The 18,639-nt window shown below is 35.2% G+C and overlaps 1 protein-coding gene and 1 long non-coding RNA gene across 2 annotated transcripts in view; both read left to right on the top strand.

Annotated features, from left to right (window-relative positions):
* The first annotated feature begins 298 nt into the window (after window positions 1-298).
* Window positions 299-3,882, top strand: LOC120485898 (uncharacterized). Its single transcript, XR_005624073.2, has 4 exons — window positions 299-681; window positions 1,460-1,489; window positions 2,573-2,659; window positions 3,352-3,882. It is a non-coding gene; the product is annotated as an uncharacterized LOC120485898 (long non-coding RNA).
* A 7,853-nt stretch (window positions 3,883-11,735) lies between these two features.
* The window catches only part of sptlc3 (serine palmitoyltransferase, long chain base subunit 3), a 31,529-nt gene continuing 24,625 nt past the window's right edge, over window positions 11,736-18,639 (top strand). Inside the window, exons 1-4 of the mRNA XM_039653259.2 lie at window positions 11,736-12,325; window positions 13,337-13,537; window positions 15,151-15,305; window positions 17,075-17,223. Coding sequence (XP_039509193.2) covers window positions 12,215-12,325; window positions 13,337-13,537; window positions 15,151-15,305; window positions 17,075-17,223 — 616 coding nt within the window. The 5' untranslated portion in view covers window positions 11,736-12,214. The remainder of the gene's footprint in view (window positions 12,326-13,336; window positions 13,538-15,150; window positions 15,306-17,074; window positions 17,224-18,639) is intronic.

Genomic DNA, 18,639 nt, shown 5'->3' with positions numbered 1-18,639 from the left:
AGCGCCGAGAAATCGAATGGGAAACGAGACACGGAATGCAATTCGCTCTGTTATGGAGAACATTGGGGTTTTTCAAACTGAAGCCAGAAAAAGAAGAGTGTTTGATAAACCTTTTAAATGGAGGTGATGTGGCCCTGCTCCCGACTGGTTTTGGGAAAAGTTTAATTTATCACTTGTTATCGTTAGCTACGTCTGTCTACGAAGCAAAGTTAAGTAGCAGAGTCTGGTATTACCAGGCTATATATTTATACAGGAAACACTTTTGAAAAACTCAAGCAAGTTTGTCTTTATAGGTTAATGTGGTACACTGTAAAAAATGATTTTTTGACCTTGTAAATAAAGGTAGCATGATTTAAGTAAATTTTACAAACAAATCATATTTATTCTTTTTACTTAAAAATGTCACGTTTAATTCAATATGGTACTTGAGGCTTCTTTTTAATTTATTGTGCTTAAATACATAAATAAATTCAACTGGAACTGCCCAAGTAATATTTACTAGTGTTTTGTCATCTAATGAACTAATGCAAAAAAATGACGAACGCAAGTAAAACTTACTCCAAGAAGCCAGGCAATCCAAGCGCATGCGCATTGATTTCTTGGTACAGAATCAGATTCAGAAGTGGCGCGAAGAAGAAAGCAACGGGAACTTTTCTTGAAGACTGATGTGATTTTTACACGGTAAGTTATGAAATATTTGTTTATTTGGTCGATTTAGTTACATTTGCAGAACATCTGCAGCTGGTGGTTAGTAAAGCGTTAAGTTAACTGTTAACATAGCCTAGTTGACAGAGTTGAGTTTTTGCATAACTTAAACATCCGTTATTAGCAAACGCCATCTCTGTGTCGAAAACAATTGTCTTGTATTTTACATATAGGTTGTTAATAAACACGTTAATATACGGAGACGTTTGATGTAGGCTACAGTGAATTTTAAAATGAACTTTGCCCCCGCGTCGAGACAAATGGCGTCCAAGGGTGTGTGTTTATTCATCTGTGTGAATAAATAATCGTGACCTTGCGTGTTATCAGAATTATAAATGAAAGTTTAAATTAAAATTGGACATGATGTAATTTAGGCCTGCAGCCTTGGAAGTCGCGGTTAACGTTACGAGCCTGGAATGATAACTCACCCGTGCCCAGCATGAAATTAACTTTAAATGTGACGGAGAACTGTTAATCCCCCATTAATTCACATCAATAGACTGCTTTGTTTTATCGATAAAATAGATAAGCATATGATGATAATCAAGTTAAAGAAGAGATTATATTGAACCTATAACGTTACAATTAACAATGCTGTCTTGAACATTTATGTTGATGCTTAGGCTAACGTTACTTGAATGCAGTTGTTCCAAAACAAATAACTGTTCATATTTCAAATCGATAAGATCAGTATATTTATTCAAAATTGGTAAAACATATATTTCTTACATTAACATTTCTAATGTTTTCACAGATTGCACTCACTATTCAAGCTCCATGCAAGGTAAGTTGGCAATAAATCTTACACCCTACAACACTGATTAACCTTGCAGTATGACACAGATTTCAATAGATTTTTTGGCTATAGCCACACACATATACATGGTTTGTGTGTGTGTGTGTGTGTGTATATATATATATATACAGTATATCACTTCAAAAGATACAGTAAACACAGGTCTAGCAGCACTACATATTCATATGTTTCATATTTTAAAATTGAAACATATGTTAAAATACATAATTAAATCTTAAAGGGATAGTTCACTTTGAAATTAATTTTTGATATGTTTTAGCTTACCTCAAGGCAGGGCATCCAAGATGTAGGTGTCTTTGTTTACACAGTATTTTCAATTTTGCCATTTTTCGGTCAAACCGGTGTTGTCTGTCAGTCATATAATAGAGGTATAGGGGGTCCACCTCAAAGAGCATGCACAGAGAAGTCCAGATTAAACATGATTTAATGACTCGTAAATGTAAGTACACATTGGACACGAAACGAGCGGTTTGTGTGAGATAACGAACAGTATTTATATAGTTTTTACCTCTTGTAACCACAGCCACAAAGCGCCCGCGCCTTCAGATCACTTGGACGTGGCTGTGGTTACAAGAGGTAAAAAAATTATAGAAATACTGTTCATTTTCTCACACAAACCGCTCGTTTCGTGTCTTAGGCCATCAGTGTGTACTTACATTTACGAGTAATTAAATCATGTTTAATTTGGACTTCTCTGTGCATGCTCTTTGACGTGGTGACTTTAAATCCTCCATTATATGACATAAATATCAAAATTGAAAATACTGTGGAAACAAAGACAGCTACACCTTGGATGCCCTTGAAGTAAGATAAAACATATCAAAAATTAATTTCAAAGTGAACTATCCCTTTAACCTCCACTGTAATGAAGGGTGAATGAAGGGTGGGGATGCTGGCATAAAAATTCGAAGTTTACTAGATTCACTCTGCCAGGTAAATTTATATATTGCACATCTGATATCCTGCTGCTTGCTGATTTTATAGATATGCAGTTGTATGTAGATGGAAGTGTACACTGTTCATGTTTGCTCTTACTTTTGTTTTTAAAAGCAAATTGAAGATAAGAGAGATGCTGTGATTCGCTGCCTTCTTTCCTACCTTGGAGAGTCATCTGAAGAACTCATTGAAGTCTACCAGGTACATTAATGCATAAATTAAAATTGTTTTGATTTTATAGATGTACAGTCCTGCAAAAGTCTAAGGCACATTACTATTTTCATGCCCATAATTTTTTTTTTCTTTTATATCTTTGTGCTGTAGTTTGTCAACTCAAAAGGTTCTACATAGCATGAACATGGTTATTTAGCATGTAATCACAGGAGAAGCACTTTAAGTCCTATATAGCACCAAATCTTGGTGCTTCAGTGGTCATTTTAATACCCCCTTTTCAACAGAATGAACCGGGTATTAGTTCAGAGCTAGTGCTTTTGCCGGTTTGGAGAGGGAACGACTGACAAGCTTTCGATGAACTGGTTTGCCTTTCCACAGGCTAGAGCCACCACAGAGCCAGGTCTTACGTCACCGTCATCATCTTTCCCAACAACGCTAGCACGACAGCGACAAACACACCAAGCTTGTTCAGTTATGAAAGCATTTTAAAGGCTATGCCACTTTAGATTTTTTACACAAGTGCCTTAACCTTGTTACAGTACTGTAGCTTCGTAGGTAGTTTAGGTGTCTTGCAGACAGTTCCTCTGTACTTTGTCTGTCTTGATTTAATGATGGTGAGACCAAATCTGTATGGGGCACTTATCACATAAAATTAAAGAGAACATGCAACTTGGTGTACATTATTGTAATCATTTTGCTCTTATTTGTGTTTTTGACAGGATGTAAGCAGAGACATGATTAAAGATAACATCACCAATCATGTTATGAAGATCATTGTACTGGGCAACACTGCAGGCCAACATCGCTGATGTCATCGTCGTCATTGAGGGAACTGAGGTGCTGTTGGGATGTAAGAATCTCACAAATGCGTGCCTTCTGCTCATGGGCTTCATTTACGCCCTGAACTTAAGCTATCCACCAAAGCTGAGAAACACATTTGAAGTCTTTCAAAAAATCTTTCTTGGGCTGGATGCTTTAAAGTTTTCTCCAAAAGTTAGCTCTTTGCATAGAAAACAGAAGCAGAGTTTTATTTCAATGCTGTATGTGAGATCAGTTAAGCATCTTGCATAAAATGTTTGGTCTGTTATGACCTACACAAAGACATTAAAACATCTGTGATGGTTTAAAGATGCTGAACAATTTTGGTCGTATTTTTTGGCCAATAGCAGATAATCTTGATGTGTCCATTTCTTTTTTGTGCACTTGTTTTTCGAGAATTTAATTAAAATAAAACTGTAAAACAGAAAAAAATGTCTTGTTTTTTTTTTATTATTATTATTGAAAATATAATTTGTATTACTAATGGTAAGTAATGTTTACGTAATATTTAAAGTAAAGGTTACTCAAGATAAATAAAAAAATATATAACTAGGACTCTCATGTAAATTTCACAAAAAAAATCTCAATAGATTTATAAGCTTTACTTAAGTAAAATTTACAGACAAAGAGTCAATAAAACTTATTTGGAAAACCCAAGTAAATTTAACTTAAACATTTCTAATTAAGGCTGCTAGTAAATGTTTGTAAATTTTACTAGCCTTTTCTGAGTGAGATTTGTTAGCAAGGTTTTTTCAAGTAAATTCTACTCCAAATTTTTTACAGTGTATTAGGGTTGAATTTCAATAGTTTCATGCTCTTGGCTGCAATAATTCACACACATATACAATGTTTCGTATATAATGTTACATAAAAAAATAAATAAATAAACTATTTTAAATTTCCAAGTGATTTAGGCATAACAACATTATAATATACAGTATGATACGTAAGATTGGCAAAAAATGACATTTAACAATTTTATAAATTATTGTTTCATATATTAACTTTAAATGAGCATATTACAGAAAAGATAACCTCAAGGAACAATAGGGAGAAATTAGCTAGCAATGTCTACTATTGGCCAATGGAAAGCTGCCATCCGAACCATGGTGTGCACCAAACAAGCGGAATGAGGCCCACCACTTCAGGGGGTCTCGGCCCACTTCCAAACAAACTCTGGTTTAGATCCCAGTAGCGCTGAACTATGTTTACTACGTCAACAGCATCAAAGACTGTCACAGAAGACAACAAAGGGTTGGAAAAAGTAGTTAGTCATTCACAGAAAGCTCTCAAATTTCATCAAAACTATCTTAATTTGTGTCCCAAAGATGAACGAAGGTCTCACGGATTTGGAACGACATGAGGGTGAGTAAATAATGACAGAAATGAACTAACACTTGAAAATTTGACAAGCCTATTTAATTTGCAATCTATGCCTGATTTAATTATTTGAATGTTATTGTTTGCATTTACCGTTGTTTTGTTCCTGCAATCAAAAACAGACCTATGACTCAATTTGGGTCGTGACCCCACTAGTGGCTTTCAGCACCCCTCTCACCATCTGTTTTCCCCTCTCTGACAGACAGAGGGTGCTTTCTTTCCCGCCCCTCCCTCATCGCCACTGACAGCTCTGAGGAATGTTATGTGGCTGCTGCCACCCCCTGGAGCTCACCTGTCCAATTCAAGGTTAGATAAACAGTCATGACCTTACCACACATATCACAACTCCTCAGGGATGGTTCCATATACTACACATGCATTTACTTGCGACCTAAATATCACTGTATTTTAATTATCTATTCTGAAGACCTGTTTATTTAGAACTGTACCATGGTGTCTTGGCCTGCCGCGATTATTTATTATTGATAATCATGGTCATTCGCAATTATTTGAAATAACAGCAATAATTTTTGTCCAATATAAATTTCAACCACATTTTGTCAAAGAGTACAAAAAAAAAAAAACACAAAGAAAGTCAAAGGTCTTCCTTCATATGAAATTAAGGTTTCTGTGTATTATTAGAATCTGCAAATATTACACTATATCATTATATTATATCATTTTCACAGCATTAAAGTCAATCATATGGGCATATTTTATTATATTATTTACTATTATATTCAAGTTCAAGTAAAAACATGACAAAACAAAAACATTAATTTGACAAACAAAACAGAATTAATTAATTGTATGATAATTAAAAGTCATAATTGTGACACACCACCAATAAAACTATTGTACCACAAATGTTGCTAGTTTCAGTCAAATGAGGTCTGGTACAAAAAAAAAAAAAAAAAAAAAAAAAAAAATTCTACGCACAAGCATGAATGGATCAAGCTTTAAAAATTCAATCACTATGTAATTTTCTAAATAAAACACATGGTTTTAAGAGAGATTAAAAGGTAGAAATCTTGCCTAAGTCTAATGTGTTTGACGAAAGATTTACACTAAAATATATATTTGTTCAAATTCAACTATCCTGTAACTGAAAATAATATGCAATAGATCCATGATCAGCCAAATTACTTATAAAAGTACAGTTTTAAAGCTATTTTTTTTCCCTGCAGGGCAAAAAGAAAAATTAAATGCAATATTACACAAATGTATCTACATTTCCGTACCATTTAATTTGCCCCCACATTGCTTGAGGAGGCCGTCTAGAAAATCAGGTCAGATCCAGCTGATGAAAAAATTATGTGATTTAATGGCCCCTGAGGGTCAACACAAATATAGCACTGCATTAACTCTGGCCCCTCCTAGGACAGAGCAGCAAGGACATCACCCATAAACATCAAGAGCAAGACATGACACAGACAATGCAGATAGTGAAATGACAACGAATAAAATTACATTATGCCATTCATTTCAGGCCACATTTTCAATTTCTTTATGCGTATCTTAAATGTTCATTTCATTTTTTGATTAAGTGCAGCTCTCAAATTATTCTGTATAAAAACCCCTATTAATTAAGAGAGTACTTTCATTTCCATGACTGCTTTTATAACTACTTTTTGCTCTTGAACATTCAAGTAAAAAGGTCAGACTTACCTCTTTGATTTGACCACTAGGTGGAGGAGAAACTCTTTGGAGCAGGTGCGCTCACCTTTCTTTTCCTGTGAATTTACTGTAATCTCATTTTACCATCACAACAAAGAAATGCAAAGAATGCACTACAAAATCTGGAAGGAAACACAACATGAATCACAATCAATTGAAATAGAAAATTATATATTCTCATTCAAGATGAAAAGGAATGTATAAGCCATTCTTTCATTTCAACCTTTTCAAGAAGCTTTGTACACATATGTATGTATGTATGGATGTATGGGTGGAGAGGTAAGCAGAACTAGCAGATTTTATTAAATTGTAGGCTACTTAACTTGAAATATTTAAGTGCACCAATTCATACATTTAACTACTGTAATCTCAATGTTAACACTTATTAGTATACACCTAGTTAGCTTTAACAAGCTAGTTTGCTTACATACTAATTTGTTAACTTGTTAATAATAGTATATTACACAGTATCACTTCCTGTATGAGAGCAGCAATATAAAGGTTTTGTATTTTTCCGCTGCGCGTCGGCCGGTTTACGCCTCGCCGTCGTCCATTAAAACCTGACAATGGACACCTCGTCGGGCATTAACCCTTACGTATTTGCTCTCAAATCCACTGCATGCACACCAACATTCACGGAAATTCTTCTAAATTAGCATAACAAAACATTAATGGCTACTAAATCTCCCACTTAATATTAATCTTGCACAAAAAACAACAACATTATTTTACACTTAAATTTAGCATTTACTCTCCCTTTCAAAGCATACTGGGAAATAGACACCATGCCGTTTCAGGTAAACTTAAGTTCGTCTAGATTAAAATAAACAATTTCATAAAACTCAAAACAATGAAACAATTCAGTTTACTTAAAATATATCAGTTCTGTGAACTTGAAAGACAAAGGGGTGCACTAAATACTCATAAAAGTTAATTTGGCTGAACTAATTAGTTTATTTTAAGTTTGTCCTACTCAAACCAATTCATTATTTTGAGCGTTAGGGTTTACAGTAGTGCTCTGTATCTTCCACCGGATGGGAGTCATGTGAAGAATTTTCATTTATTCATCATTTATTATTATGATTATTTATTCATTCATGGCTGATAAACTGAGGAGATTGATCATTTTATAAGCAGTATGTGCGATTTTATTAAGTTTGTTTTTGAAAGGGGTTAAAATTGTGTAGAAACAGATTGAGCAGTACAGTAGGGTGGATTGAATTATGCTTTTGTAAAGTAGTAGCAGAAGATGAGGGGCAACAGAGAGGGCTTTCAGTTTGCTTATTACATGTAGTCTTTATATAAATAAATAAAGCACTACAGGAGTAACTCTCCCACTGTTTTCCATAAAGAACAGATTTTCGGTACATATGTACTGCCTTCTGAACTTTATTTGCATAGTCATTAGCAAAATAAGTGGCTACCACAAACACAAACACACCAAGACATGTAGTCATGTTAAATGAGGTCAAGAGAGTTCTATGCAAGCTTTCCTCAAGCATAAATGTGATAATTTTCTATTATTTTTATCTTTACTGCCAGGAATGGTTTGGTTAGCAGGCAGACTTGTGGCTCAGCCGGTATTCTTGTAAAACTATCAAAAAGATTATATCAATGCATCTGGAGAGAGATAGATCTTTTGTATTCTTTGTTATTTACAGTGGGTCTTAAAAGTAACTGCATTGAAAATCTGGGATTTACAATCGAATGTAGATGTGGAAATAAGCAGCAAGTTTTAGGATTGTGATAAGAATTTGAAATAATATAACATAAAATGAAGAAATACTTAAGATTATGCATTGTTTCAAGGTCACTACTCATCACCAAATTTGTGACTGTCCATTTGAACTATTATGTACATAATGCAAGTGTTCATTATTGTATACGCTTATTAATTGGTTTCCAATTATGCTAGATAACATTATCATCAGGCTTTACATTAACCTGTGAAGTTCATATCTGCTGTTATTAAAGCAAAAGGGGACATACCAAAAATAAATACTTAAATAAATTACTTTCAAATTAATACATTTTTCCAATTCAAAGTATGGCTCAAATTGTTAGTCTAGTTATAGAACTTGTCATTAAAATTTAAAATTTAGCCTAGTTATCTATTTTCCCCTAAACAGTTCATACATTTTTTGTGTGCGTTAGCATCTCTGAAAGATTTATCTTATTAAATAACAGTTAACGTTACCTTCAGAAAAAAAGGACAGTGTGGGTAGTAACATTGCCTGGGTTTGATCTGTGATGATTTCAGACTGAAATTCCATGGTAGGCTACTTTAAATTATAACATATCGCACGATTACTCTGGATATGTATTGTGGTATATTAGCTACCCCAAAGTACTAAAAAAATAAATAAAACAAGTGCTGTCAGTGTTTTAATAGGCTAGTTTTAATGTGTTGTAGGGCTACTTGTTACCATCACATGTTGCACGTGCAGGATCCTCTTAATTACTGACAAAAACGATATACATTTGAAGATTTGGGGCCTTTCTCAATCTGTTTTCTTTGTCTGTAAGTGTCCTTGTGAAACGCCATCTTTTGTGGCCCAAGTACTGTCCCAATACATCGGTTCACTTTTAAAAAAACTTTTGCTGATAAATTAGAATGTTATTCTAATTTAGAATGTTATCCCCATTTTTCTTTTACTTTTTTTTCTTTTTTCTTTTTTTTTAATTTTTCTCCATATAATGCTCAGCTCAAATGGTCGCCTTGCAGCCCGGAACACTACAAAGTCGTGAGTCGTGGTTTGAAGTCGCGATTTACGAGCGTACGTTACGAACGATTCCGACAGTTTTGCCCATAGTATGGTTTTGCCAACCACAAAGGACAAATACGCTAAAAAGCGATTGTGGTGACCATAGACATATATATATATACGACCAGGACGGCCGAGGGACGTGATAGAAAGTCGCGAGGCCGGTGGTGTGCTGAGCAGCACCTGTGGAGCACACCGGTCTCACATCTCTCACAGAGCGGAGGCATAAAAGCGACGGAGTGGATGATCGAGAGTAGCCTGGTTCAACCAGACTCTAGTTCATTTCATTTCCAAATGAAATTGAGCGGAAGTGCGTAGGAGGGCGCAGCCATGCTAGATCGAGAGAGGAACAGGCCTACTTTTTTGTGTTTTATTTTTTTAATTTTTATTTATTTTATTTTTTTTGCGAGGGGCTGCTGGCCAGTATTTATGTTTTATGTGTGTAGCCAGCAGTTCCTTGAGGGACTGGTATTTTGTTATTTGGTATTTTGCAGGTATTTTGTTTGATTATTTCATTTAAATAAAGTTTTATTTTTTGATTGTTATCCGGTTCCTGCCTCCTTCTTCCCTGAACCTTGCTACAACGATTAATTCAAGAATCAGTCATTGGTAACTTAGTTCTGATTAAGAACTGCATAAGTTCTATTTCTACCACAGAAAGAAATGAGAAAAGTAGTACTAGTATGCTGTTTCGACAGACACGAGATTGCTAAAAAAAGAAAAGAAAAAAAGAACCGATTCAAAAGATTGATTCTATGATTCATTCGCGAAACGGCCAGCGTGATTTCTGTTTGTAAACAATCACATGACAGAAACTCATGACTTAATTGATGGAATATCGTCAGGGAAAACATTTCTCAGGTTAGTGTATTGTACGGTCATAAGCCTACGATATTCTCTCTAGGTAAAAACTGATTTATTAGTAACATCACTGTACGCACGAGGAACACTGTTTGATATTGAAAATAGCTTGATAAACCCAGCGTTCACCTAACACTAGCAGTATTTTGAAATGAAATAAAAATAATCCCCTTTAATAAGATATTTAAATACCAAAGATGTTAAATACATGAGGTGATAACAAACGTTATAAAACAACAATCTGATAAGACATTAGAAGGTCTAGAGGGAGAGTACCTGCCATGCAAATATGAGATAAATAATGAGTGCTAATATTAATAAAGCTAATGATGCTTGACAGATCTAGGCTGGCACAGCTCCCTTAGCAAGTCACAGGCAGTGGATTGGGAAGCTCAGTTGATGTGGTGAAATGAGGGATAGAGGTGGACATAGGGGACAGTTCAGGGTTTATTGAGAGGGAGAGCGCAGGACAGGGAATCTGTGGTTAATTAGCAGTGACAGTTCCACGGTTAGTCTTGCATTAGCTCAGACAGCTGCAGGCTGCTACCAGTGCCACATGTCGCCACTCTCATTCTCTCTTCAGTTCCATCTAGATAGATATGTTTTGCCCATTCACTCACTCAGGTGTTTGTTTCTCTTCTCCCCTATGCAAGAACACAACCCCATTGAAAATGCAAGGGAATGAAATTATGGCTTTAGAATTCTTCATTTGTGTAATCACAATGACTTCTTGTTCAGTGGAAGACTTCCCACATTCTGCTGAATGTAGTTGGAGTGATAAATATGCAGAGGGCAGCAAAAATAAATTCAAAGATAGCTAGAGGCCATGAAGAAAAGTGTAGACTTCTGTTTTGAGGCCTAAACTGCAATCTATGAATCTTGTATAAAGAATGTAATGGAACATAAAAAAATACTTTGTGCTTAATATACCATATTGATAAAAATCAAACCACATGCAGACCACCTCAGTGTTGTTATTGTTAACTAAAACTATTTTTCCTTATTTAATATAAATAAACTAAATATAACAATAACTGAAATGATACGTACATTTAATTATTAAAACTCAAATTAAAAAATACATATCAATTAAAGTGCCATCAAATCAAATTATAAACAACTAATGCAAATGTAAAAAAGATCAAAACAAAAATCTAAAAATAAAAGTGAACATTTTGATAAATACAATAATAGTAGCCTATAATACAGTACTAAAATAACACTGCATGGTACACCTTATAAAAATGGACCATATGTTACCCATTGTATCTGAACAAAACAATTGTAGCCTACTATACTAAATATATGAAGGTGGTGGAAAATAAAGTGCATTTTTTCATAGTAGTGTTTTATCACAGTTAGAACGTTTTTTTTTTTGTTTTTTTTTTCAAATACATCTTGTGAGCTATAATTACAATAATGTAGACAAATGTTTGCTTCAGTTTTTAAACACTGTAATACAGTCACATTGATGCAACTATACGATGAGCCGTCTATGACTATGTGGTCAGTATTAAGGATGGCTGGTTATAATTAAAAAAGCACCACAATTTGAATGCATTGATACAATGACATTGCCTCGTTTCTGGGGGGGGGGGTCTTAGTAGTGAAGTTAGTGAAAACTATTTAAAGTAAACTAGTTTCAAGCTGTTAGATAATAGACATCATTTGCATATTGTGTAACATGTTTCACCTTGCAGTGTGTTGTTTAACCACTGACAACTTGGTTTTAGTTACTGCAGCAGTTTTACTTTTGCTTTTAATTTAGCCTACTGTAACTGCCTCTGAGTTTGAATACCATCGTGTCTTCTTCACTGTACAAAGCTGCCGGCTGGAGCTCTTCCATAAGCTGTCAAAGGGAGCGCCCAGTCCCGTCGCGTCGTTCTTCTGATGTTTGTGAATACTTCCTGGTCCAAAGTTGTGTGTACTCAAATCAAAGTCGTTTGAGCATGAAGTCGGATGGTGAACTCACAGCAGGGAATTGCACTTCAACGGACACACACACACTTCTCTAAACTGAGGAACAGAGAAGCTCAATAGTATAGGCTAATTTATTATTCAGCGTTGACGGTTAGCAAACATGATGCGAACAGATGAACATTATCCACGCAACGGAACCCTGAAGTCTCATTGTGATCAGAAACAACAGGAAAACAACAGTTTGAAGAATGGCTATTACAGAAATGAAAAGGTATGTCAAACTGCATCACTCAATTCATCGTAAAAGAAGTTAAAGTGTTCTTTTAAAAAATAAAGTTAAATGGGTACCAGGTATAATATTTAAGAATGTTGATTTTACAGACAACGCTGTTAGTTTTCTAACATGTTCAAGGGTTTAACTTATCATGGAATTTGAATTGGGACTGGCAGCCAGGTCCGATTCATTTCATCGAATCGGTTCGTTTAATTTATTTCAGAAGAACGATTCACCAATTCATTTTAGTCCTCACTAAAATATGCTTAAAGTTCATGGGCGCTTCTGGTAAATGGCAAATAAATGTTTACTCTTATGTAAATTAGAATAGTAACCATATAGTTTAACTGTTAAAATTGTGTAACTAACCTAACCACAGGCAAAAAACTTCTGGTGGCTTCTCTCTTAAAGGGATAGTTCACCAAAAAATTTAAATTATGTCATCATTTAGGCTACTCGCCCTCAAGTTCCTCCACACCTCATTCATATAACGTAGGTGTGACACATGTTTGAATTTCTTTCTTCTGCTAACACAAATGTAGATATTTTGAAGAATATTGGTAACAAAACCTTTATGGGACACCACTGACTGGAGGGAAAAATACTATGCAAGTCAAAGGGCCCCAACAACTGTTTGGTTACAGACATTCTTCAAAATATCTTCCTTTGTGTTCAGAGGAAGAGAAAACCTCATACAGGTTTGGAACTTTAGTGTGAGTAAAGGATGACTGCATTTTCATTTTTGAGTGAACTATCCCTTTTAAGAGAGAAGCCACCATGGTTTTGCCTGTGATTACTAACAATTTTTACTAAAAACAAACTATGGTATTTGTCATTAAAAGTTAATAATTGTGTAAAAGCACACTTAGAAATTACATTTATTATTGACTTAATTTGACTGTTCAGTTATTGTTGTACATCTTTGAATATCATTTGTCTGCTAAATTAAAGTGCCATTAAAACAATAGTAACTATATTATATTGTTTTGTTAACCTGTGATGTTGTAGGTGCATAAAAATGGCACGGCAAACGGTTTTCATCGGCCTCCAGGTAGGGGTGAAGATTCATTCGAGGAGGCCCCCATGTATGTGGCTGTCCTGACATACATGGGCTATGGAATTGTCATCCTGTTTGGCTATTTCAGAGACTTACTAAGAGCTATTGGATTAGAAAAATGCCACCAGGCCCAGGAGAGAGAAGAGCAAAGGGTAGGTTTGCTTGTCTAATACATTTTGCACAGTAACCACAATGTAGAATTTGTTGTCTTGGTCTAGTTTTCATACACAAAGGGAAGAAAATCTTTAATATTATTATTATATTTAGCATAACCTCATTTAGGCTAAACCTTATACTGAGTTGCTAGGACTTATTTTAGGATTAGAATAACATCTTTCTGTGTCTAAAGGGCAAATTTTTTGAGAGTTGCATACATAACATTAAAAAAAATAACTGCTGCACAAAGATGAGTATAGGCAATACAAATTATTCTCAAACATAAAGTGTTTTCTTTCATGTCATTTGATTTACACACTGTTCACTATGGAAAATCTCCATGATATGTGTGAGGTGATGCTGGGGAGGTTAATGACGCATTTAAACCCTGGAGGACAGTGACTTCATTATTTTCGCTCTCAGTCTGTCCGTTGAGAAAAGATGCCTCTTTTGTTGACATTTCTCACTCAAAGCTTGTGGTATTAGATTAGATGTGATTATTAAAGGCATAAATTGAGTTTTTTTTTAAAATTTTGTTGGCAAGATCATGAAAACTGTAAGCTTTCAGAGGGAGTCACACTTTTAGTTAAACAGTGTTATATTGGTATGAGTGAACACATTGGGAATATTTTGTTCTGTGCTTGCCATGTTTTCCATGATCAGCGTGAATCACTCCAGCCAAATTGGCACTGTCTAAATCTTATAAGATAGCTGTAATATTTAAAGTGTACAAATACAAATCAGTAAGGAGTGCAACAGACATTTCCGTGTAGGAATGCTGCAGCACCACCTTTTCCCATCAATATCCACTGAAAATAAATAAATGAACCGGAAAGAACAGCTTTCTGCACATTTCTTAGTGTGCTTGATATGTTGGCCCATACCCCATTAGCATTTAAGAGCAAAATTTACATAATCTCACAGCATTTCCATTCTCCCTTTTCCTGTTTAACAGAGGTTTCTATATTGTCGTTTGAGTCGCACACCTCAAAGCTTCAAACTGTGTGCTTTGTGTTAAATGAGAACAAACAGAAATGGCTCTAAGAATCATTAAGAGTGCAGTTTTTGTTTGAGTTTTCTTGGTGTCTGAACAGAATGCTTTGAATGTGTGATCTAAAACACCGGGCGGAGATCTGACAACCTCCTCAGTGACCAGAAAAACTTGAGTGGCAGTCAAAAGCTTATGCAAACTTGTAAAACTTGTAAAAGTCAGACTGCAGTTTTTTGCGGCTTTGTTATTTTCTGCTGTCTTAACTATATGCTTAGCTAGGATTCTTAACAATTCAAAGTAGGTTTAATAAAGGAAGCACAATGAAGAGTCTGCATAGCCTCTTCTTTGTTCTTTGGCAGAGTTTACTTAATGACAAGATGTGGGTGAGTCTCTCGGGATTCTGATACTCACAGAGCAGATGGTTTTGAAACATTCACTCGGTTGTAACTACCCACATGTAAACAGAGTCTTTTTATGGCTGATCTTGAGTCACCTGTCCCTCTTCTTTTTCAATGAATAGAGCTTATTGTGGAAGGGAGGGAAGCATGAAATACTGATGTTATGTTGTGTTAAAAGTGCTTCTGGTTGTTATGTTGTAATTGATTTCTTGTATTACAGGACTTTGTTCCACTTTACCAAGATTTTGAAAACTTCTACACCCGGAACATGTACATGAGAGTCAGAGACAACTGGAACCGGCCCATATGCAGTTTACCCGGTCCGGTTTTTGATCTCATGGAAAGGGTATCGGATGATTACAATTGGACTTTTAGGTAAATCTATGCCTTGCATAAAAAAAAAGCCTTATAACTGTTGAAAAATGCTGGATGTTCATGGTACAAGGTGTTGATTGTCAAGTCTTAAGCCAAGTTCACACTACAGGATTTTAAGCCCGATTTATGCCCGATTTGCAAATCGTTGAGCTCGCCGGTCAGGGTGTTATCGCGTGCAAATCGCGGGGGATTAGCGGACAATGAACGCTTGCCAATCTGTTAGTATGAAAGAGCCAACAACGTCGCCGAGCCCAAAAAAAATGCTAGATATCCAGAGCCGTCGCGCGACTCAATCTCAGTGATGTCATGATTACAGCCAATCATAGCAAGTAACGCATGGGTTAAGGACACCAGGTAAATCTTAGTTTTTATATCTATTTTTTTGTGCATTTTTTTCTCAGAGCAGATCGTTGCGCAAACAGTGTGCAGCAACAGTGTTTCTGTCTGATGTCCATTTTCACGTGCTGTGTTTTCTTCTTCGCTGGGTATAGGCGCACGTGCTGTTTCGCGTCATTTCTGGTTCGTTTTATTGCTGGTTTTTCATGACAAAACGTGGTTTGTAGACAAGATAGAATCGTTGGGTGACAGAGTTGTTGTCAACTCGTTATTTATTTGATTATTTTCATGATTTAGACCGTACCATAGTACTGAAACAGCTCTCATTAGAGCCAAAAATGATTTGCTCTTATCATCCGATCGTTGTTGTATCTCTATGTAGTGCGTTGTCAACTCGTGTAGTGAGTTACCTCCTGTTGTGGATCAATCACGTTGTGTTGTGTGGTGTGAACAGCTCAACAACTTGAACACTCCTGATTTCACTGAGAGCAAGTCATGTAATGTGATCAGCCCGACGTTTTAAAATCATGTAGTGTGATCTAGGCTTTACTAACTAGCTTAACCAGCAAAACTGGTTTACCAAATTCACCAGAAAGCCGATGAATTATTTGGACCGCACCAGCACTAACCAACATAAACCTGTTTTTTCATTCATACAATATGGTATTTTAATCCAGAAATAAATATATTCAAATATGATATTATAGTCCTACCGTTCAAACGTTTTTTTGTTGTTGTTTTTTTTTAAGAAATTAATGTTTTTATTCAGCAAAAATGCATTAAATTGATGAAAAGGGACAGACAAAAACTTTTAAGCCGTTACAAGAAAAACAAATAAATGGTGTTCTTTTAAACTTTCAGTTTGTCAAAGAATCCTGAAAAAAAAAATGCATCTGTTTTCAACAATGACAATATTAAGAAATGTCTTTTGAGCTGCAAATCAGCATATTAGAATGATTTGTGAAGGATCATGTGACCCTGAAAATGGTAATGGCTGGTGAAAATTCAGCGTTCACATCACATTTAATGTATATTAAAATAGAAAACACTTATTTGAAATTGTAATAATATTTCTAAATATTACTCCTTTTTTACTGTATTTTGGATCAGATAAATGTATTGATGAGTATAAGAGACTTCTTTTAAAAACATCAACATTTTAATAAATTAATAAAATTAAAGAAAAATATTAAGTTACAGTTATATGTTTTTGGACCTTTTTTCTTATTTTGTTCTGTAATTTCAGCTCATGATATTTATTGTTTCTTTCAATGGCCACCCTAACTTGAACTGCTGCTTTTATATTGCACAAAGTTGTTTTATATTATACCCACTGATTAGTTCTACCCTAGAACAAGAATGATTTATGTACAGGCTAGTCAGGATAAATCAATATCAATAACCATTTGGTTGATGTGTTTCTTCTCTGTCAGGTTAACAGGGAAAACCATTGAGAACGTCATAAACATGGGCTCCTACAACTATCTGGGTTTCGCTGAAAACAATGTTGACTTCCTGAAAACTGTAGCAGAGGTGACCAGAGAGTACGGGGTGGGCGTCTGCAGCACAAGACAGGAACTAGGTATTTGTGTGGTTACACTACAAACTAAATGTATCTCAGAAACGACACCTTTCTTTAGGGTCTTTATCTAAAGTTTGTTACATACTTTGTCTAAAATTCCTCAATGGTTGTGAAAAACAACACACTTTTTACCTCCTCAAAAACAGCTTTGTTTATAGCAACCAGTTTCGGTGCATATCTCTTTAAATGATAATGAGCAACTGCTCACTGCACCCCTCTCTTCCATGGGGTGTGTCGACACAAGACACATAAAGTGCTGCCTTTGCAGACGGTATACATGCTAATACGGGACAGTCTGTCAGCGGTCATGGGCAGAGCATGAGCAATATGACATCTAATGCTCAGAAAATCCAAACGGCTTGATTATTGAGACTTTATGAATCCATTATGAATGGATTACCACACAGTGCAAAGACACATTTATATGCAAACACCATATAAAAGGGAATTTTGCATCCTATGACCCCTATGAACAAGCATGGTAGGTTGTTTAGCAACTTTTATGGTTTAGTAAATGCCACTATAAACCCATTAAAAGCATTTTTTTCCATTTGTTATCTGACCTGCTTTGAGCAGTGAGAATTCCTCCTTCACCACTAGATTTATTAAAAGGCCCAACCCGTTTTGAATTTGCAACGTAAGTTGATGATTGACTGACCTGTTTCATATCTCCCTCTACAGGTTTATTACATACAGTATGTTATGATAAATCAAATGACTCATAATGATCTTTCTATATTCCCTCGCTGACATTTTTTACAAATGTCATGTAGATTGTGTAGGTTATAAACGGGCTTGTTTGCACTAAGGCTAAGAGGTGAAATGGTTATCTGTACCACAGTGATGGAAAATACTCTTTATTTTTGGAGGTCTTCTACTATAGGTTTACATTCATCTACACTCAAATAAGGTCAAATAACACTTACATTTTCTCATATTATTCATTATACATCACCTAATTTCTCAAAGACTGCGCCAACTAGAGTTTCACTACAGAACTTTGTATTTGCAATGAACACATTTTTTTTTTTAAATGTTGCAGACATTTTACATTCACAAATTCCTATATTACACACTGCATGAAAGGTAACATTTGAAAAAGCATTTAAAATGGTCATTTCCAGGCTTGAAAAAGTCTGTAGTGAATATAGATTTGTAAATATTTATGCTAAATTCTATTTAATTGGTTGTAAAATTTAGTGATCACAAACTATTCTTTCATGGTAAACCCTTGATGGAGGTTTAGAGTTTAGGCCTGTTCACAATTGTACACGATTGTAAATGCTTTGGTTAAACCGATGTTCTGGCATCTGGTTATTCTGGTTTGTTACATATGTGACATTTTTCTTAGCTTCTTGATGACTGTCGCTACCTGTTCTGACAATCACATGAGCACAGTTGGGTTAAGTACACATT

The sequence above is a fragment of the Pimephales promelas genome, chromosome 11 (genome assembly GCF_988280905.1).
Source record: "Pimephales promelas chromosome 11, fPimPro1.hap1.1, whole genome shotgun sequence".
Lineage (NCBI taxonomy): Eukaryota > Metazoa > Chordata > Actinopteri > Cypriniformes > Leuciscidae > Pimephales > Pimephales promelas.
Note: the sequence above shows the minus strand (reverse complement) of the source record. Positions and strands in the feature narration are given on the sequence as shown.